The 22,690-nt window shown below is 28.6% G+C and overlaps 2 protein-coding genes across 2 annotated transcripts; one reads left to right on the top strand and one right to left on the bottom strand.

The window, feature by feature from the left end:
* Positions 1–777: 777 nt before the first annotated feature.
* LOC129960993 (protein cornichon homolog 4-like) lies at positions 778–14,599 on the bottom strand. Its single transcript, XM_056074780.1, has 5 exons — positions 14,402–14,599; positions 14,102–14,170; positions 4,339–4,451; positions 2,643–2,783; positions 778–1,233 (listed from the first exon to the last, which is right to left on the bottom strand). Exons 1-5 carry the CDS (start codon positions 14,474–14,476, stop codon positions 1,176–1,178), a joined length of 456 nt encoding a protein of 151 aa, XP_055930755.1. The 5' UTR covers positions 14,477–14,599; the 3' UTR covers positions 778–1,175.
* Positions 14,600–15,045: 446 nt separating this feature from the next.
* LOC129960421 (glycerol kinase-like) lies at positions 15,046–21,183 on the top strand. Its single transcript, XM_056073843.1, has one exon. It carries the CDS (start codon positions 15,168–15,170, stop codon positions 16,818–16,820), a length of 1,653 nt encoding a protein of 550 aa, XP_055929818.1. The 5' UTR covers positions 15,046–15,167; the 3' UTR covers positions 16,821–21,183.
* Positions 21,184–22,690: the final 1,507 nt, after the last annotated feature.

The raw sequence follows: 22,690 nt of genomic DNA, 5'->3' as shown, positions 1-22,690 counted from the left end.
ACAACTTGCAGAGTGATTTCGGCTATTTAAAAATGATGATTTCAATTAACATGACAAAGAGCATGATAAACTACCAAAAAAATTCCAAGATGAAGATCTGGAAGCATTACTTAAACCATCAATGATGAACAACGCAAGTAACAGTTGATCTATTTAAATGAAAAATTGAAAGAGAAATGTCTAAGATATGGTGAAAGAGAAGACAAATTTGTTACCTAAGATGACAATTTGCGTCCACATGTAGCTAGATCAGAGAAAGAAACTTTAGAATCGTTTTGCTGAGATATGTTACTCAACTCGTAGTACTCACCAAATGCTGCTGCTTCAGACTATTTATTTAGCTTCTTACACACTCTTTACAGAGGTTCAATTTCCACACAGGTATCAAAAACTGTCTTGATAACTGAATTGCATCTAAACCATCACTTTCTTCTTCGTAAAATTCGTCAATTTCCTAATACATTGACAAGACAGAAAAGTATTTAGATGCATTTTTTAAATAATAAAGCAGATACAGATTTAAAATTTTTATCATATATTCCCTGCTGTACAAGATCCAGTAAATGGAATTGTAAAGATTCATCCCAATTAAAAAATTATGCCAAAATTTATGAACAAACGTATTTGAGATGATTACTGAATAAACATAAGAAATTAATAAAAATTCTCAAACCAATTCAAAGTTTATGGAATTGTGCAATTCAATAAAAAAACACTACCTAGTAAAAAAAAAAAAATCATACACAAATAGTATAACTTTTCGAAAAAACTAAACAATAGCAGATGAGAAAACATTTATTTTCTTTTACAAAATTCATTGAAGTTTTAGATTACAAATAAATCACACTATACAATAAAATACATTCAGAAATGAACAACCATGATTATACTTTGAAATATGCTATAAAATGTTAATTAGAATCATAAATATAAAAAAATAAAATTTTGCCAGAAATATTTCAAAAAATACTTCAGAATGATTTTAGATGAAAAGCAATAATGAAACAGATGAAACAAAGCTATCCGAAAAAACATATGACCTTTTTTTCAAAAACAAACATTTCAGAACACCACATTTAAATATTTAGGCATGTTAGGCACATATGATCTTTCTAGCAACAAAGAAGCTTCGCACATCAAGAACATTATGAAGCAGCAATGACTTAGTGACAGAATTAAAATTCATCAGATGGACCATTATCTGGAGATTTCATCAAAAGGGATATTATCATGCTGAAATATAAAAGAAAATAATAAGAATAAATACCATAGTTAAACAAGGAAACATAAATATTTCAATTTGAATATTAGTAACTAGTTAGTATTTAAAAAAAAAAGGAGGAGGGACTAATAGCAGTTAAAATAATTCATAATTATACAATAACAGTAAATGGATTCTTCTAACTCAGTGTTTAATACACTATGATATTACTAGCATGAAATTTGGGACCGGGAACATATCAACAGAATATAAAACATTATCAAACAAATGTAAACATATTAACACAATTTCACAAATAACTGAATTTAATTACTTTTGCCCATCAATTATAAATGGATTATTTCTGAGTATTATTTCCAAAACAATATATGAAAATAAAAGGCCAAATAAAAAGGTTCTAAAAACATTTATATAAAATTTCATATATTTTCTGCCAACACTGGAGTGAATGTATAGTTGACAAACATTGTCCAATTTTGGTAAGTTTTCAAAAATCCTTCTTACATTTTTGAGTGGTCAACAACTGCAGCTACAGATAATTCACTTTTTCAGAAAACACACAATTTAAATATGAAATATTTCTTCTCAATTGAGTATACATTAAAATACTACTTAAAACTTTCTTATGGATTCACTTTTAATTATTTTTTTCACATAAAATTGTAGTTGATGAATAATCAGAAACTATTCACTGACTTATACTTTCTTTTATTATTAATCTTTAGGAGTCAAACAATTCACAAATATTGTTACAGAGGTAAGTTTAAAAGCTTTACAAATAAATTATACACAATTGCAATTTAAAACTTTTAAGACATATGTGGGACTGGAAAAATATTAAATTTTATTACTCCCCCCTTTTTTAACCCCTCACCAAATAATTTTCTGGTATGCTTTAGTTAGTAAATGATTTCTTTAAAATTCTTATGTAGGGAATAGATCCAGGATATGATGGATCTTATGGATAGAAAAAATGATATGCTCATTAAAATGCTGTATTAAAATATTCTCAACTTATCGAGAAAGCATATTAATGTGAATTGATCTTCACAACTTGTGAATGAAATAGAAAATGAAATAAATATTCAATGCATTCTTAGATACAGGAAGCTCATTAATATTAAGAATCAGAATGAATCATATATGAATTGTCTACTAGGCTATAATATGCCGGTTTAGCAATACTTGAAGAAATCTGAAGAAGCTACATTTAAGATGAAAACAAACAAGAAATATGCCAATATCTAAATAAATCAAACATCTGAATTATGCAAATTATGGTATAACCATGTAAAAAACACTAGATGAATTTTTAAAAATAATTGAATAAATTACACCAGGAAATATTACTTACAAACACATACTTTACACAACTACACAAACACACACTTTTTGAATATTAGTAACAAAGTATACTCACCAGTACAAGTAAACAAAAAAGAAAATTAAATAGAAAGCTAATCTGATCATGGAATCTCTCATATGCTGCTTTAAGTTGCCACGATTATGAATTTCTGTGGGATCATAAACACCAAAATTTCCAGATGGAACTGTGAGATACCTGGTATGTATAAAAAAGATTTAAAATCAATTGAGTAAAGCTTAATACAATTACAGAAATAAGGAAAATATTATGCATAAAAATAATAAATTAAAATTATATGTTTAACTGCACAAAAATATTTGTAGCAATATTAAATGCAAATTTATAAATATTATAATTTTCCATTTCTTCCAGAAAAGGTTCACAATTAGTTAAAATCATTTTCTTGTAAGAAATACACATCCTTCACAATTGTGATACAAATGAAAAATTTAGTTTCCAATCAAAAAATGGTGCAATTTAAAGAATGCAAAAAAGACAACTAATAGCATTTATAAAAGAGAGAATGAAGATATTTATATGTAACATATTTTTCCAAGCAGTGATATAAGTTAAAATCATAAAATTACATAACCAACAAAATTTTTTTAAAGAAATGTTTAAAATCGCCATTATCTGAAAAGCACTTCAATTAAATACAATCATGTTTCACTAACAGAAATAATTCAATTCTGCCAAATCACGTGCAATTAACATTATTTATCTTAATTTTTTTTATATTACATGCCTTTTTTTAAGCAACTGAATGACAAATTGCCCCATAATAGAAATGTTTCTATTCAATTTAGGTCTTACAATAAATTAAAGATAAAATAACAAAATTCATTTCCTATGGAATGACAGATTAGAAGGGTATAAAAGTATTTTTGTAGCTGTGAGTATTATTTGGTTGTACAGAATATCTTCCAAATCTTTCCTTCTATATAACTAATTAAATAAAAATATCTTGTTCTAAGATAATGGATATCATATAGTACTGGTAATTGTTAGGCTTAATTTTTGTTCAAATTAATTTCTATTTTCAATCAGAACTTTAGTACAAGAGAGAGATGTTGCAGTTTTGATGTTTCACCCATTAATGCACAGAATCCTATTTATAGGACAGCTTCAATCACTTCCATGGTTAAAACAAACACATTCCATTGTTTCTTTTTTGTTTTGTTTCACAAGTCAATATCTATTCCCATACAATTTTCAAAAACCATATACCACCCATTAGCCAGATTTTGAAGTCAAAGCATCTTGATTTGATTTTTTTTTTTTTTTTGCTGCAATTTATATTCATATTAATGCAAGGTATTCAGAAGTGGTCTTTACTTTGCGATATATTACTATATTTAAGTTTTTTTTAAAAACATATATCACAATTTTTTTAAAAAATGAAATTTTTTGAAAATTTTTATTAAAAAATATTTTAAAAGATTTTACTTCAGTTAATTTAATCTTGGTATTTTTAATATAATTTAAAAGAAAATAACTAAAATCCATGCTTTAAGTTTAAATTAACCATAGCATCTCTAAGAAAATTCTGTCAATAATAAACAAAATTAAAAATTTTGACTTTATCAAACAACTTTTTTTGTTAAAAATTCCTATCTTTTATTTTTTACAGTATCAGAATTTTTTGAAACTACTCCTTGTACAATATGCACTTTCTAAGCACTATAGCAGCATCATTGGCAACATAATTTTAAAGTATTTCAATACCATCATATTCTAAATATTAACTTACTTATAAACTTGCCAGCAAGTCATGGGTAGATTAATAAGAAACAATATCCAATGCCACTCAATCAAGAGAAGTACAGTAACCACTCCTTGAGCAACCATTTCTGGGATAATCCACTGTAAAGATCGTAAACAAATTTTTCATTTAATGGATTTTATATCACCTAGAAAAATTATTACAGAATATGTTTCTGTAGCAAAAGTTATTACACTGCATCTACTTGAATCACTAGTGCATAAAACCAACATCTTAGATCAATCACTTGAATCATATCAACTTTTAACTGACAGAAAAAATTTGTCTGCATTAACATCTTTTAGTTTGAACTGTGGGTCAAGATATCGACTGCAGATTACACTAATTAAACATTATTGATTTACATTTCATTAAAACCAGCTTACTAAGTCAATGTTATTTTTTAAGATACAATTTCCACTAATTCATTGCAAAATCCTCACAGATTTTGCTAAATTCGATAATTCTAACAATATAACTAAAATTATTTTCACTGTTAGCCCCATTTATTAGTTATATAAATACCCTAAGCGCCCCCTAAAAAATTCTTAGTTTAATTTTATATACTCTGAACTTGAATACACATAAAAAACATTGCAAATATCAGATAAAATTGAACATGAATTATTCAAAAGAATTAGGGATGAACTTCAACAAATATTAATCAACTTTATTCACCCCAAAGAAAATTCTTGAAAAATTAATTTATGTTCTGCTTCCTGATCTGGTAAAAAACATTTTGAACTGAAAATATATGCCTGTTTTGTAATAGACAAGCATGTGAAACAAAATCATACATGAATTCAATTCTAAGAATATTTAACAAAAATTATCTTACTAATACCATAAAATAAAAATAGATAGCCAGATAATGTTATTTAGAGTGAAGTCTGTCTGATATAAACAATCATGTTGCCAAAAATGCAATGGTCAAAATGAGTTATCACATGTCCTCATTTCCTAATTTGCACACTTTTTTTTGAAATAGAAACGGACGAATAGGATTCATATAGGCATGGCTGGTTGGGCTGGGCAAGTAGTGAAACGCTTATACAAATGTAAAAAACAATTTCACAAAATTTAAAAAAAAAAGCAGCTTACATAATGTTATATTTAATACTATTCAAGCTAAATACTCAAACTTAAATATTTTCTTTATTTCTTGAACAATTGTATAGCCCATAAAACTATTTTATTTATATCATAGATGAAAGGAATCAACAAATGAGAAATAGAATAAACAGCAAATAGAAAATGTCTTCAGTCGGGAAGAATTCATCTTTAACTTTGCTGTTCTGTTCGCATTTACTTCACATATGTAGCATTTGGGTCAATATGACCCGACTCTATAGATTTAATAATATAAAACAGTTATAAAAAAATAAAAAAAAACATTTGAAATTGAAACTCACAATAATATAAAGCACCTATAAAAAATAAAAATATTCAAAATTGAAACTTACTTTTATTTACAATTTGAACAATAATATTTTACTTGAGATTTGTGAATGTTATTCTTACAATTGCAGCATAACATATTAGTTTTGCTGTCATTAATGACAGACAGAGCTTGCACACTGCACGTTTGACACACACTGAAGTATTCTCAGGAGATCCCGATGGTATGTTTTCCCTTTTTCTCTGTATTTGTTTCACTATTTTTATTGAGTCCTCACTTCTTGGTAGGTGTGGCCTTGTTTCAATGAGTGGAAAAATAAGTTATATTCCAAGCTCTTCCAAAAATAGCCTTCGATTAGTCAATTTGTTTTCATTCCATTCACTATATATTGAAGTCCATAGAACAAATGCATTGTACACAGATATATCAAGCATGTTATAGAATACTATCATGGGCCAGCGATTTGTTTTTCTTTTACAAGCATATGTGTTTAAAAGTTGATCAAGAGTATCAACAGAACATTTATATGAATTACAATTTAAGATCATTAATTTTTTTTTTTTTGTCAGGTTCTGTTGCTAACTTCTTTGTCATGATACAAAGTACACATGAGAATAACATTCTTGTTTTTTTAGGTATGTAGTTTAAAACTGTTGTGTCTTCTGAAAAATAAAATAATGAGCTGGGAACTTTGCTTGGAATTTGTTTACGAAGTTCCGATTTATTTTTTCTAATGATGCCAAGCAAAGTCATTTTACGTTTTAGAAGAAGTTGTAATATGTGAAAAAATTACCACATGTAATATTGTGTCCTGAACACTCATAAGTAAGATCACATGCTATTCACATTCCCTGATTTTTCTCTGGCTTTGACCCTTGTTCTTTTCCAGTGTAAATTTGTGTTTTCAGTACATAAAGTTTTACTGTCACATAAAATCCATATTTTGATCCCATATTTAGATGGCTTACTTGGTATATACTGTTTGAAAGGACATTGGCCAAGAAATTCTACTAATTGTTCATCTGCAGTAATATGTTTATTTGGATTATATAATTTTGGTAGAATTTCTATCCACTTTACCCAGATATTTCTCACTGCAGGTAATTTATTCAAATTTCTTCTTTCTTGAAGAGTGGATTTATTATCAAAACGAATAACTCTCGATATGGTGTAAAATGTTTCGAGGGACATTGTCGCATGAAATATGTTTCTGCCAGTTTCTTTATCCCAGAAGCTTTTTCTTGATTCTCCATATGATTTATAAATGCCAGCTAACAGTAATAATCCAATATATACTTGAAAAGTTTTACTTTCAATATTCTTCCACTTTTTTTGACCCAACAAAAACGTCAACGAAACAAGTTTCCAAAACGTATAAATTGCAGAAACTATTGTTATTCTTTTATTTTGAATTATCCCGAATAAAAGTGAACAAGTATGAGTAAAAATAAATGATTTTTTTTGCATTGGGTCATATTGACCCGAACGATATATTAGGTATAATTTGAAAAATATCCCTCCGAAATAATAATAATAATTAAAAAAAAAAACATAAATCCCTCTAGGAATACATATTTATATTATTTACAGAAGATGTCAAGAAGTTTTATGAAAATATTCCTGTAATATATATTTTTACTAAGATATAAATTTTATTTCGGGTCATATAGACCCGAGCAGAACAGCAGGGTAAATAAGTTCTATTACAGAAGTTGTTACAAATTAAAAGCAAAAAAATTACAAAAAGCAAAATTAAACTAAAAAAGAGGGAAATGTTCCTCTTTGATGAATAATAATTTAAAACTATTTGTTTTTGTTAATATTACATGCTTAAAATTTATTTTGAAAAAAATAATTGCCTTTGAATGATTTTAGAAAATATTGTTAGTTTCAGTATTCAGAGACGACCACTTTTCTACGATTCTATCTCATTAATTTTCGGAATTCTTCGATATTCTTTGATCTTGAGTTTCGCCCTATTAGATACTTTTTTTGTTCAATTCTTTTTCAAGTATATGTGAATATCATGTTGTTTTTGACCGCATTATTTTAATTCAGTCTGCGAATATCCGAGTTTATTTTGTTAAATGTAAACATCCCCTCCTTTCACCTTTCTTCTCACCCCTATTTTGACGAATTAAACTGATCCTAACGCTCGCGCAAACGCGCGAAGGGTTTTAGAATTCGTTGTCAAACAATTTCTCTAATGAAAACCAAAAGCTAATGCTCAAAGACAACATATCCTAATATCCTTTAGAACAACATATCCCAATATGGAAATTATTGCATTGGATGATCATATATGATATTCTAAAGTTATTTTGGATGGAAAAACTAGTGGTCATAAATACACACACACACACACACACACACACACACACGCGCGCGCTATCTACCAATAAGTATTTGAACACCCATGCAAATAAGAATATCTGTAATCCTGATCTACATCAGGCATTCTGTACTTAAATATCATGTAGGGAACAGCATTGGATTTAGTCACATACAAGATGCCATAAAATTCAGAGTTGTCAGACTTCGATAAAGGTGCAATCGTCAGCTATCGCAGAGATCCTTAAGAGGCATATTTAGTGACTTCAACCTTCCAAAATCGATGGCGACTAGTGAGATTGATTGAGGTGAGTAGTGATTGTCGGAATGTACTTCGACTCGGCAGACCCATAAAACTAAGAGATAGAGACCAATAAGTGCTGTCCAAAGAAATTCAGAAAAATCGCACCTAACCAATAGCCCACATACTCTAGGAAGCACACTTGCTTGGTTTCCATGGTCGTGCTGCTTCCCATAAGCCCTTGATTACAAAAGCTAACTGCGCTGCTCGGTGGAGGTGGCGCAAGGCATGTCAAAATAGCACAGTAGATGAGTGGAGAAAGATTCTCTGAAGTGATGAATCACGGTTCAATCTACCAGTCAGATGGCAGAATCTGCGTTTGACATATGCATGGAGAATGCATTTTGCCAGAATGCATTATGTCTACAGTAAAGTTTCGCGGACGTGGAATTATGGTCTGAGATGTTTCTCCTGGTATGGAATGGGACCCTTGATCCCAGTTCATGGTAAGCTCAACGTTGACTCCTACTCCACTATTCTAGATAACAATGTGCTTTTTATGCTGTGGCAGTTTTATAGGTTAGATCATTGTTCTTTTGAGGATGACAACGCAATTTGTCATGTTGTGAGATTTACCATGGATTGCTATGATGACAATGGGGTGAACCTACTGGTCTGGCCTGCCAAGAGTTCAGATTTGAATTTTATAGAAAACATCTGAGAAAAGTTGGATCGTCGAATTAAGAGGTACAGCAGCATCCACTCAAAAATCGGTTAAAGAACTTGCATATCTTATCCAAGTGGAGTAAAAGAAAATACCACTACTGTCCATCATCCAAACACTTGTGGGAAACCTGCCACGGAGGGTTAAGACTGTAATTGCCTCAGGTGGAGGCTCTACCAACTATTGAATAGGAATAAATTGTGTTTTTCTCTTTTATCACAGGTGTCCAATTCAAAATTTAATGTAAGAAAAGACCAAGCATAGAAATTGACTAATTATAGGATAAACTATTTAAATTATGTCTTTTTTTAGAAGTTTTATTTCCACTTAATAACAGAAAAAGTTTTATACTGATGTCTGATTTAATTACAAGGCATAATACTGCATGCTAAGGAAACATAACAAAAACTATATGATTGCTTTCTAACTTGGAACCAGTTAGAAAGTACTACAATAAAAAATCTTAATTTTTTTCATATTTCCAATGATATTTGATCATATATTTCCAACAATTTTTGATATATAGAACAGTAATTTATGTAAAGTAGTGAGTTAATAGTCACCAAAAAGTTAGTATTTTCTATTTGAAAATATTCACTACTCAGTTAGTGCCCTTGATAGTGATTAGTATAAAGATTTAATTTAAAAATTTACGTGTTTAGAAAATAAATTTCTTACAGAAACAATATACTTCTATGTAAAATATATTTTACTGATTGGTATATAGCTATGTTAATGCCCTGTATTGAAGCTGAATAAGTCTATTACATTAATACACTTCATAATTTCAAGCCACAATCAGATAATGATGATGACTCTAAAGTCACATTCACCAATATGAGGAGATTCAACTCATAAAAAGAATGGGTGTCCATTACATCCAAGAAGACAACAAATCCCTGAAAGAATTTAAATTTAAATTCATGGTCTTCTTGTACCAAATCCAAGATTTTACTGACCTATTCTTAATCTGGTTAATATAACACCATATATAGGTTTACAAAAATGTAGAGACAGAGTATTTTGTAATACTATAATATTTTTGTTCATTATCTTCCATTAATTTTGGCTTGAAGCAAGTATTTTCTTATTGTTGCTTTTCTTCGTTCCAAAAGCAGTCCCTTATTTTCAATTTTATTTTTTGAAAAGAACTATTTGTTTCAGATTTTTGGATCTGATTTGTCCGTTGCAACTTCAGTATCTGAATAAAAACTCTCTGCCCTATCTCAAGCAAAACTCCCCCTTTTTTTACTTCTTTTAAAAAGAAATGAAACAATATTTTTTGAATAATAATTTATTAAATCCTTTCTAAACTGGAATAATGGCTGGCTGCAACAGAAGAATTAAATATTCTCACCAGTCGATAATCTGGCATAATGAAATAGAAATACACAGAAAGAAAAGGTGAAGCCAAGTCATTCAATCTACATTCTCATTGCCTCAAAGGCCAACCCATGTGTACTGGACAAGGCTGGTTACTGAACTGCAACTCCCCAAACTTTTTTCAATGATAAAATTTAATCATTTGACTATCTTGTTTTCAGTGCAGTATCAAAATTTACTAACAGTTTAACACAAATTTCTTTTGATGCAGATAAAATACAGGATGGGGAGGGGATCAAGATAAGTTTAAAGCAGAACTAAGGAAAAAGCAAGTCTATTTTAGAATTTTGCCAATCCAAGAGCTAAGAATTCCCTTTGTCCCAATTTTTATTTTTTTTTATTTTTGTTTCATTTTTTCTCAAGATGAGCTTCAAAATTAGATGATTTTGAAAACTAATAAAGAAAAATAATTAATTGTATGTAAAATATTAATTATGGATTATTGTAGCTAAATTTGAATACAATATTTTTCTGTTCAAAATAACTGTTTTGACAGTTTTTAAAAATACAGATTAGAAAGCCTGAAAGGAGGCACATTCAAGATTTCTGCAACTCCATCGTCATTCTGTATGATTCTTTAATTTAAGATTATGAAGAAGTTCTGAAAAACATTAGCAGAACCAAGGAACACACTGCCATTACAAATATCAAACAGATTTTTTTTTTATTGTCATTAACAATATTATTCATTCAAAATAAAATGTAGGAAGTTTGAATAAATATAAATTCTTACAGAATTTCAATAAAAGTATTCATACTGAAAAGTGACACAACATACTCATAGTGGCATAAAATACTCTAAATTAATCACCCCCCCCCCTCACTCTTGAATTATACAAAGTATGAAATCATGCAAAGTAAAAGTATACAAAATACTGTAATAGCCAAAAGATCCGACTTCAAAATTTTATGGTATATCCACATGTTAAGAGTTACCTATTTCCACATCATCGCCCCCAAAAAACTGGAATTATGAATGCTTGTCCATATGCATCTTCATGTGATTTAAAGCCACACAGATCTCAAGTGAAAAATTATTTATCTTTTCACTTGGAATAAAACTAGAAGAATAGACTCATTTCTAAGTAGCTTTTATAATTAATAAATAAAATTATCTTAAGCCTAATATTATTATTTTAACTTTAAGCTTCATTAATGTTTTGGATATTCAGTGACAATTATTTAAATTCTAATGATCAAGAACAAGAGATAAAGCAAAAATAATGGATAAAATTTATTCCAAATTCTGAATTAACAAAGAGTAATATCTTAGTTAAAATAATCTTCATCAAGCCAATAATCTAATAATAATCATTATACAATTGAAAGTAGGTAAAAATCCCAAGAAGGATAATTAGTTTAAAACATATTAAATTTAAGAGATTATTCCAATTTCGCTAGAAGCAAGTGCTGAAATGTGATTTCTTTTACTACAAAATTTCAGAAGTCGAGTCATCTTTAATTTTGATGATTCTATTTTGAATTCCATACCAATTAAATAAATGAAACAGAGCCTTTTATTGTCACACTTGCTAAAGAATAAAATCATTTTTGGAGTATATTACTATACAGTTGAAAATGAACTGATAAGTAAGTCTGTGATACTATAGTAGAAAACCAATGCTTTTTATGAATATTATTGATGAATAATATAGAGAAAAATTATACATCAGTTAAAAAATTAATAGAAAATCTAATGGTAGTCCAAGTTTTGAAATAGTGGATCCACCTTAATATATTTCATGTTAAATAAGAAAATATTGTTTATTTTAACAATTTGCAAAAGCTATACAATTTTAAATGAAATTTAATAAGCAAAAATTTAGACTTGTTTACTTTCTCTTAGCCAACAGCAGAAAAATTTTAAATTGACAAGAGAAAAGTATAAATTCTTTAATGAGAGCACGTGATGACATTTAATGTCAAATCAGATCAAAACAAATGCACCGACTTGAATGACAATAAAACATCATTTATTTGGACTGGTTCAGACACAACAATATTATGAACACAAAGTAAGAGGACACATGTTAAATTCTGGATATACATGTTTTGTCCTACTATAAGATCAAACAAAGTTTGAAACCCCATTTTAAAAGAAAGATAAAACAAAAGCTACATTATGAAAGTTTCAGAAAAAATATCAGTATTATTAATAAATATATTTCACATGTAAGGATTTTTTGAAATGTTAACATTTAAAATCAATTATATATATAAGAAATAATCTAAAATTAAAAGAGCACTCTATAAGAAACCAAGCTAAAATATAGGCTATTACAAATCAAATGAAAAGCATAAATTTTGATAGTAAATTCAGTAGATTATTTAAATTCAATTGAAAATTCAATAGTTTTGTAAATACTCATGTTTATTGAGCAAAAACTAGATAAGATAGCATCAAAGATGTAAAAATCGGTAACAGAAAGGTATCTAAGATAAAGAAACCCAACCAATTTAAAGCAGATACACATATTAACAAAAAGATATATTAAAATTAGCAGTGTGTAAGGATATTTTGTAATATTATATTCAAAATTATATACTGAAATGCTTCAATGTGGAATACTTAGCAACAAATTGCAAAATGCAGAGGAATATTTTCCTTCCCTCTGATAACTTCATACATGCTGTAGATTCAGACTATTTTTAATAAAAACTTTAAAAAAAGGTAGAAGAATTTCATGTATTAAAATTTTACTATGCAATGTTTTATAGATATATTAGAAGATGGTTAGAAGCAAATTTACTTCGTACTTAGATCTAATTTTGCAGTGATAGATTAATCTTGCATTATTATAAACCATCATGGGATCTTGTTTTAGTGAACAGTTGGATAGTTTTCTCCTACATAATTTTTAACAATATTTTCACAAGTTTTATAGTTAATAAATTAAGTTCATTTTTAATGCCACTCAATAGCAATACGAGATATTTAAGCCATTACACATAAATATATAAAAATGTAACTATAGTTAGTAGTATAGAATAAATTAAATAATGAAATATAGATTAGAAATGCATTATTGAGTACAGATTATTTGAAAATTACTATTTTTAACTAAGACAATATAAAAGAAAATTATACTTTTATTCCGTTATTCAACAAATTGTCAGTGCCCTCCTACCAAATGCAATTAAGGTTTCTTTGATATGCTGTTTAGAAGCTGACTTCAGTAATGAATATAAGATCTTATAGTCAGCTAGCAATGCTGGCCTGAATACATATTTAACTAGCAAACAGTAAGATATGAGTAAATTCTATAGATAAGAGAAAAATTCTATTATGAAATACACTTTCAGTTATTAAATAATCAAATTATATATTTCTTCATATTTTAAAATCTTATGATAAAACTATAATAACTATTACTTTTATTGCACATGCATTTAACCTCTTTCACCATGGGTTTTTTGTGTTAAAAATGTCTTAAAAATTCAATATTTTTAAACAGTTTAATTACATTAAACACAATAAAGTTTAATCGCTTACATAAAATAAATAAATAATTTCCAATACTAAAAATTTTGACAAAACAAAAACTACAGATGCATTATAAAATTAAACAGATAACGAATAATTTAAGCAGTAAGATAAAATTTACTCATGAAAATATAAGTAACACCCTGATAGTATAATGTTTGTTTGGTTACTAAATTTTATGTTACTTACTTTATTCAACTTTGAACAACACTGTTGAGCGTTTAAATAATCACATTCAAGATCAGACAATGTTATAACCTAATTTTTTGCTAAGGAATATATAAAATATCTCATTTTCTATTTATAATAAAATACTATCACATACATTATTAAATTCAGCACAATATATATATTAAAATAAAGAGAAAAAAAGTCTATTAAGGGTTTTATTTACTCTCTTTTACTTGATTTTATCAATAATCTTACATATTTTTTTACACAAATGAACTTCCTAGAATTAATGTATTATTATGCTTCAGTAAAGGATACAACAAACACTGTTAGGAACAATAATGCTCCAATATCAAACAGGGAAAATACAAATAGAGTAACGTCACCGATCATATTATTTTCAGCTTTCAAACCGCATTGAAATGAGAAATATAGTAATGAAACTTTAAACTCAGTACAACATATCAGAGTCAGTAACCCTTTTCCGCAAGCATGTTTCTCTGGAAGTGAAAGTCATAGTTTTAATACCAAGTCAACAACCTTGCTCGATAGATCTATATTCGATAACCTGTCACTTTGATGATTCAGCAAATAAAGGAATATTTCTTGTCAACATTGTTTTATAGCTAATTCAAGCAAAAATGTAAACCTACACATTAAGATTGACATTTAATAATGAACAGGAATATAGCTCTAGTATAAAATTACAAATTTATATTGAATAGTTAGCTGTTAATTTAAAGTGTCGAGAAGAATTTTAATCTTTCTGATAATATTGCTTTCAAATTTTTGCTGAAAATGTTTTATATAAATCAAGCGAAAGAATATTTATTTCAAAAATGATTACTCAAACCACCTACATTGTCCTATATTACACAAGCGGCTTTTAAATATATTTTTAACTGTATCTGTATTTTTGAATACAAGGTCACATGTGTAGTTTCGTATCGAAAGTAAGCAAGATTTGTGGTCTGTTCAGTTAATTCTGTAGTGCATGCACTTTGGTCGTGAGGTGTGTAGTGGACTTTGTTGTTAAGAAAATATTTAATTTATTTCGCTGCCTCACCAGTTAAACTGAGTAATCATGACAGAACATGTGGAGATTTCAAATAAAGTTAATTTAATAGGAGCAGTTGATCAAGGAACCGGTAGCTCCCGATTTCTAGTCTTTGCACCGGATACTGCAGAAATAGTTACATATCATCAAATAGAAACTAAACAAATATATCCACAAGCTGGATGGGTCGAACAAGATCCAATGGAGATATTATCCAGTGTTTTGACTTGCATTGATAGAACGGTTGAAAAGCTTCGTGAATTTGAAATCGATCCATCCTGTATCAAAGCAATAGGAGTAACAAATCAAAGAGAGACAACTATAGTATGGAATAAATACACTGGTAAACCATTGTATAATGCTATAATATGGCTTGATTCTAGAACTGCTGAAACGGTCGAGACGTTATCTAAACAAAGAGGAGCAAAAGCTATAAAGGAGAAATGTGGTTTACCCATAACTAGTTATTTTAGTGCTGTGAAGTTAAAATGGTTAATTGAGAACATTCCAGAAGTAAAGGAAGCGATTAAACACGATCAATGTTTATTTGGTACTGTTGATTCATGGATCATTTGGAATTTAACTGGCGGTGTTAATAATGGTATTCATGTAACTGATGTTACAAATGCCAGTCGTACAATGCTTATGGACATTCGCATGTTGAAATGGAATTCTTGGTTATGCAGTTTCTTCCGTATTCCAATGTCTATTTTGCCTAACATTCGTAGCAGCTCAGAAATCTTGGGATATTTATCTTGTAGCTCATTATCTGGAGTTCCTATTTCAGGATGTTTGGGAGATCAGAGTGCAGCACTTCTAGGCCAGCTCTGTTTGAAGCCAGGTACCGCAAAAAACACTTATGGAACAGGATGTTTTTTACTTTGTAATACTGGTAGAGTACCTGTTTGGTCCCAGCATGGATTGTTGACTACTATTGCTTTTAAGTTGGGTCCTGATGCGCCTACTATGTATGCTCTTGAAGGTTCTGTAGCCATTGCTGGAGCTTTGATTCAATGGCTTCGAGATAATTTAGGAATTGTTGCAGATTCCTCATATATTGAAACATTAGCTGCCTCCGTTGATGGTACACATGGTGTTTATTTTGTTCCAGCATTCTCTGGACTATATGCTCCTTATTGGCAGCCCAGTGCAAGAGGTACCATCTGTGGACTGACACAATATTCTACCAGAGCACATCTTGCCCGTGCTGCATTAGAAGCTGTTTGTTACCAAACATGTGAAATTGTTGATGCCATGAAGTTGGATAGTGGATTCCCAATGGAACAACTTCAAGTAGATGGTGGGATGACAAGTAATAAGATGCTCCTGCAAATGCAGGCTGATTTGTTAGGTTTTCCAGTTGTTCTCCCTTCAATGCCAGAAACTACAGCCCTTGGAGTGGCTATAGCAGCTGGAGCTGCCAAAGGGATTGAAGTATGGGATATTGCTTCAACTGAATCCAGTGATGTGACGATTGATATTTTCAGTCCTAGCATATCACAGACGGAGAGAGATAAGAGATATGCAATGTGGAAAAAAGCAGTTAAACGTTCTTTATACTGGGATGAGGATAGTTTGAAATCAAATATGATTAGGAATCCAATTTTACAGTCATTACCTGGTGGTATATTTTTATTTACATCTTTTGCTATTCTTTTGCTAGCTGAAACACTGAAATGACCAATATTTTAATAATTATAAAATTGCTTATTTGCATTCTGGTTATCTTAGTTCTATAAAATGTTTTAAAACTTTTTTTTTTTTTTTTTTTTTTTTTAATATTGGTTTAGTGATTAGGCTCTTGTGCATGTATATTTACCGTATGTTCACAGAACATAAACACATTCCTCTGTTATCTAAAGTTTATCATGTAATTGTCTTTGAATTCTGAATCCATTCACAATTTTAAATAGCCTTATGCTGGATAAGCAATGGTATTCATATATTTTTGTTTGCAAGAAGTAAGTTAAGAGTTTACTTATTATAATATTTATTTGTTAATGTTGCTTAGTTTGACCATAGACTTAACCAGAATGCAATAGTTGACTGTTTTTTTTTTTTTTTCCTTTCTTTCTTTCTTTCTCCCAATGAATTGTTTCTGTGCCATTTCTTGTTTAGAGTGAGTGTCCCTTTTTTTTTTTTTCCTTTTAAAAAGTCAAGCTCAGCCAATATTTTAATAAGATGCTTGACTTTTGAATTGCTACAATGATGTGCTTGTATTTTTATAAACGCTTGGCCATTAGTACTTTGGAATTCTTTGGTTTTAGTGACATGAAATTATTAAAAAACTATGTTTTATGGTTGCTATTGTTAGGTACTTAAGAACCATATTGAAGTTCGTATTGAGTATTAATAATTGAAGTTTCTGTACAGAAGTTTTTAAAATTATGTGTTCAGTATTACTTTCAACTTTAAAACTGAATGAAATTAATATTATTATGAAGTCTTGAATCTTGTCAAACGTCTATTTGAAAATGTATTCTGCTAATATAAATTGTTTTGGATACTGTTGAAAACTTATGTTAAATATTTTGAGCTTTGATTATATGAACATTCCATAACTGTAAATTTATGTTCTCAATTTATAATGCTGAAATTGGAATTACTTGACTATATTAAAGCTTGTAACTACTTGCTTTTAAAATGTTATCGTAAAAATGATCTTTATTTATTTAATAATTTTGCATCAATTTTTTTTCGGGTACCGCCAAGTTTGGCGCCAAATTTTAAAGCTAAAGTTGCCAATATGGCAACCTCTCTACGCCTGCAATGTATGGCAACCCTGTGAAGAGAATGGGGTGATGTCGATGATGTAATTATAAACTAATCAGGTATGAATTGACTTTGAATATCAACCAATTAGGTATAAGGGCACCTTTTCGCGGGGAATTTCTAATTTCTACTGCTCCCCAAGTCTTGTAACGTAGTTTTTTCTTACTTTCTTCGATTTCTCTTATGGTGGCAGCTTTTCGGGGGGAATTTCAAGATTTTCTCTTCAGTTAATTGATGATTGGATTTATTCTGATTTCTTCTGCTCTCCAAGTCTTGTAAAGTATTTTTTTTCTTTCTTCGATTTTTCTTGTGGTGTAAAATGGCTGGTATGAATGTGACAAATGAGGAATCCCTTAAATTGAGGATTTTTTTCGATTTAGAACGTTTGGGAGCGAAAGCGTGTGTTGAATGGTGCATTAAAATGGATTTAATTGCTGATGGAAGTGCGGTGAGTGCGGGCAGGATATGGTATTAACAGAAAGGAAAGGTTTGTAGGAGAGAAGGGCATTATTGTAAATTAACGAAATTATCATCGTTCAATCGGGCGAGTTAAAAAAAAAATTGTATTGTTATTTTTGTGCATTTTTTTAAATTTAACATTGTTCAAATTGTGCTATTTTTAATTATTTCTAATTCTTATTTTTGTTCTTTTTGTATACTTCATGCCAAATGTTTCTCCTGCCATAGCCCCATAGACGCTGTAATCTTCAGAAAAAAATCTCTTGAAAATAGTCATAATATTGAGAAATACAATTCTGAAGATTACAGCGTTCGCGGGGCTTGACAAGAAAAATTTGGCGGGAAATCGCCAAATGGTACCCGTCTCTAGAACTGTACCAAGAAAAATAAGGCCACTGACAAAATTTCCTTATTTACAAACAGCAAAACTTCCAAATTTGAGGAATATATTCAATTTATATTTTAATATAGTATGTAAGCAAATGCTATGTTTACATTATGTAGTTTTTATAGTTATTAAAATAATATATTGTTTTCAAATTTCATTTTCTCATGAGAAAGAATCAAGAGTCAATTATCCCCCCCCCCCCAAAAAAAAACATGATTATCCGTATCAAGTGTTGTCCCATTTAATCTAGATAATTGGATTTCAACTGTAGCATTTTGTACCATTGAGAATATTTTGATTTTTCAGATTCTGTATTCTTATTCCTAATTTCTGAGTTTCCTCCCTCCCTCTTTTATCCTTTTTTTTTTTTTTTGTATATTTGAGTATAATAGAAATACAATGCCATTGAGTAAAAAAAAAAAAAAATCACATTTGAATTAATAGAAAGATTAATTAAAATTATCTTGAAGCTGAGTAAAAAATATTTCATAATTCAATAGATAAGTTTGACTAGTTCTGAGATTTAAACTTTAAATTGAACTATATTAGCTTCTAACATTAAAGTACTGTGTTGGGATTAGATTCCATTAGCATTAGGCTACTTTTTTTTATTGTGGTTTATTTTTAACTTTGCCGTTAGTAAGAATTTAAATATAGTATCTTTTAAATATAAAATATATCTATTTTCTAAATTTTTTACCAGAGAAATTTATAATTTCCCTAAATTTTAATTATGACTGATGAATTCTGAAGAATTAGTTTGTTTTGTTTCAGTGTTTATCATTTTGCAATGTCTTTACTTTAAGACTTTTTAATTTATTTTAATAAAGTTATGCTTTCCCTATTTTTACTAATTTTCAATAGTTTAGTTTATTTTCTGATATAAACTTTAATAAGTCATTGTGTTATTTTTCAAGAATGTGCTTCATACCTGTGTTTCTTACAGTTATTCTTTCTTGTTAATTTTTTTCAAAGTTTTATTATGTTTGTTATCTACTTAATGTTTAGTTTTAGAATTGATAAGTTATAAAATTTTTTCATTGTTTCCCCATTTTTTTTATTAATCTTTATTGAAGGATATAATCAAACATTAAATAATGCACAAATATAGAGCAGTATCTCATAGTTATGATTCTCACGTTTTCATTTTACTATAACAAGGATATCAAATTCAAATGCTAATCAGGGCAAATAAATAAGACTTAAGTTTATGTGACCTACAACCCCCCCCCCTCCTTATTTTTATAGGATCATAAGTTTATTTTAAAAACATAGTTAAAAAGATGATTAAATTAATATTTTTGTCTTGATAGTTGGCATCTCCTCCCTGCTATCATCTTTCTTATTTCTGGGGATATCATGTGTGCAGTAATTAATATCAAAACTGATACAAGGTGAATGTTAATATTTCTGGAACTGGGAGGAGACTTATATCCTTTTATAAATGAAAGTAATTCGATAATTAGAAATTAAAATTTTGTAAAGTATTACATTTGCTGGAGTATATTTGCTTGCAGTATATTTTCACAGACTGCAAGCCAGCCTTGAGTTTGAGACCCTTGTATTATAGCATTGGTAGGAAATGAAAACATAAAATAATTCTTAAATGTTTTTTTTTTTTTTTTTTTTTTTTTTTTTGTTATTGTTATCAGAATAGTTAGTAATCTTGAAAATGTTTTTCTCAAGTTTCATTTTTTTAAAACTGGGAATCACCATGATTTATTATCTGAAATTATGTTAATATAAAAATATTCATTTGTGTAAATGCAAGGAAATATTCTTCAATGCTTATTCTTTGAAAATCATATTTTTTCCCATTGGATTTATACTATATCTAGTCGTTTCATCTGATCATGACATATTTATTTTAATTAACTTTATTTTTTATATGAGTTTCTAATGAATTAAAATCTGTATTTTGAAATCCTTCCTTACATATTGTTGTATAATTTATTTGTTAGTTTAATTGAGAAAGTTGTATGCATAATATGCATTTTTACTTTTCATAGAAGTGATATTTTTTTATTTTATTTAAGTTGGTTATCTATATCGTTACATGTTAAATTCTTGTTTTCTGAATACAGTAGATCTATGTTATGCTACTGACAGAATTAGGATATTAGCAATGTGGTTCCTGTTATTATGTAAAATTTGTTATTGCAAATTGATTTGTATTTGGTGTTTGGGTTAGTTGCTTATATGGAAGGTCAGTTGTGTAGATCTGCTGTATTCCTATTTGTTTTAGGAATTTATTTTCAGCCTGGAGTGCCTTTACTGCTGAACAGACAAAGGATTCTTATTGAATGAAATGTTGTCATGCTAAATGTAATGTACTAAATAAAATGTACATTTCATTTTAGTAAAGTTATCTAACTTTGACTGTCAGATTTTATAATTATTGTTGTTGCAAAAATCTTAATAGAATAAAATTTTTGATACTAAAATTTTGTCTTTATAATTACTTATATGAAAATTTTCACTCATTTATAGATAATTAAATTTTTATCTTAATTCTAATTTAGCTGACTTTCGGAAGCTTATGATAGAGTAAAATTGGGGAGATTTTTTTCATGTTATTCAGTAACATATGCCTTCATTTGGAATAATGTCAATATAAATTTAATATGCTTTTTTGAAAAGTTACAATTACTGTTTTTAAGCCTGTTTCAGGTTTTGTTTCTATCATGTGTTCTTGGAATTGGGATATTTTATAGGTGTTTATTTATCTTTTATTGCTTTGAATTCAACAAATACATATGTGTACAACATTAATGACTCCTATGCATACAATTTTAAATTTCTGAAAAAATGTGATTAAAATAATAACACTTAACAGTTGATAATTTTGGAGGTATGGAGATTGCTTTGTCTGATTTTCTTTAGAAACTCTCTTAGAAAAATATGGTGATCGAGGTTAATAAATAATATACTGATGGACAATTGCTACGGACAGATCACAAATGGCTATATAGCGCATAAGAAAAGTAAGCATTATTGGATGCAAAGTGAAATAAAACAATGCCACTTAAATATAAAAACACTTCTGATTCGCTCTTGCGTTTGGTTTTCCGATACCTCTCAAAACATAATTACTGTAACTTTGACTGTCTGCCATCGATCTAGCCGTGTGAAATGTATCCCGAGGCTCATATAATTGCAAATTCAATATATTTTTTTATGAGTTCAGTTTCCAAATGCCTTAAAGCCTAGGCTGTAAATGTCTCTTTTTGCCTTAATTATCGGTTATGATTCCATAGTATCTTTTCAAAACTGTCTCTAAGAAGAAATAATTGGATCGATTGCTAAAAAGAACGAATAAAAGATTTGATTCAACTGAAATTTCTCGTTATTTATATTTACTATTGCATACATATAATCGAAATATGTATTTAAAAAAATAAATGACATTTATTAGATTAATTATAATTAGTTTTTTCATATTCAAGATAAACGTAAGGAATAAATTTCAATCATGTTTGCATGTAATTTCAAAACACTACACTAATCTAAATAAACTACTGTAGACCATATGCTTTTCAGTTGCTCCATTATAAGTTGATACATTACTTCTTATTTTCAAAAACACTGTATATAAGCTCTGAAAGTATTTTCTATTATTCTTTCCAGTATTTTTTAGATATTCGATTTGTAAATATATCTTTTTCGCTAAGTATTCGCAATTGTTATAGGACTGATTTTTCATAAATGCTTTTATAAACACTAGAGACTAACACATTCATTTGGTGGTAAATCGAGATACTGAATTTGTTAAAAGTACCATTTTTTAAAAAGTAATTATCCTAGATAATGCCGAACTCTTCTTTCTTTAGTATCGCAATACATTCATGGTATTCCAAATACAATATGTAAATCAGGTCATCAACTGAAACGGTATTGACCCAATTATCCCCCTCCCCTTCCATCAAAATTT

This window comes from Argiope bruennichi, chromosome X2 (genome assembly GCF_947563725.1).
Source record: "Argiope bruennichi chromosome X2, qqArgBrue1.1, whole genome shotgun sequence".
Lineage (NCBI taxonomy): Eukaryota > Metazoa > Arthropoda > Arachnida > Araneae > Araneidae > Argiope > Argiope bruennichi.
This window is presented reverse-complemented; position numbering and strand designations above follow the sequence as displayed.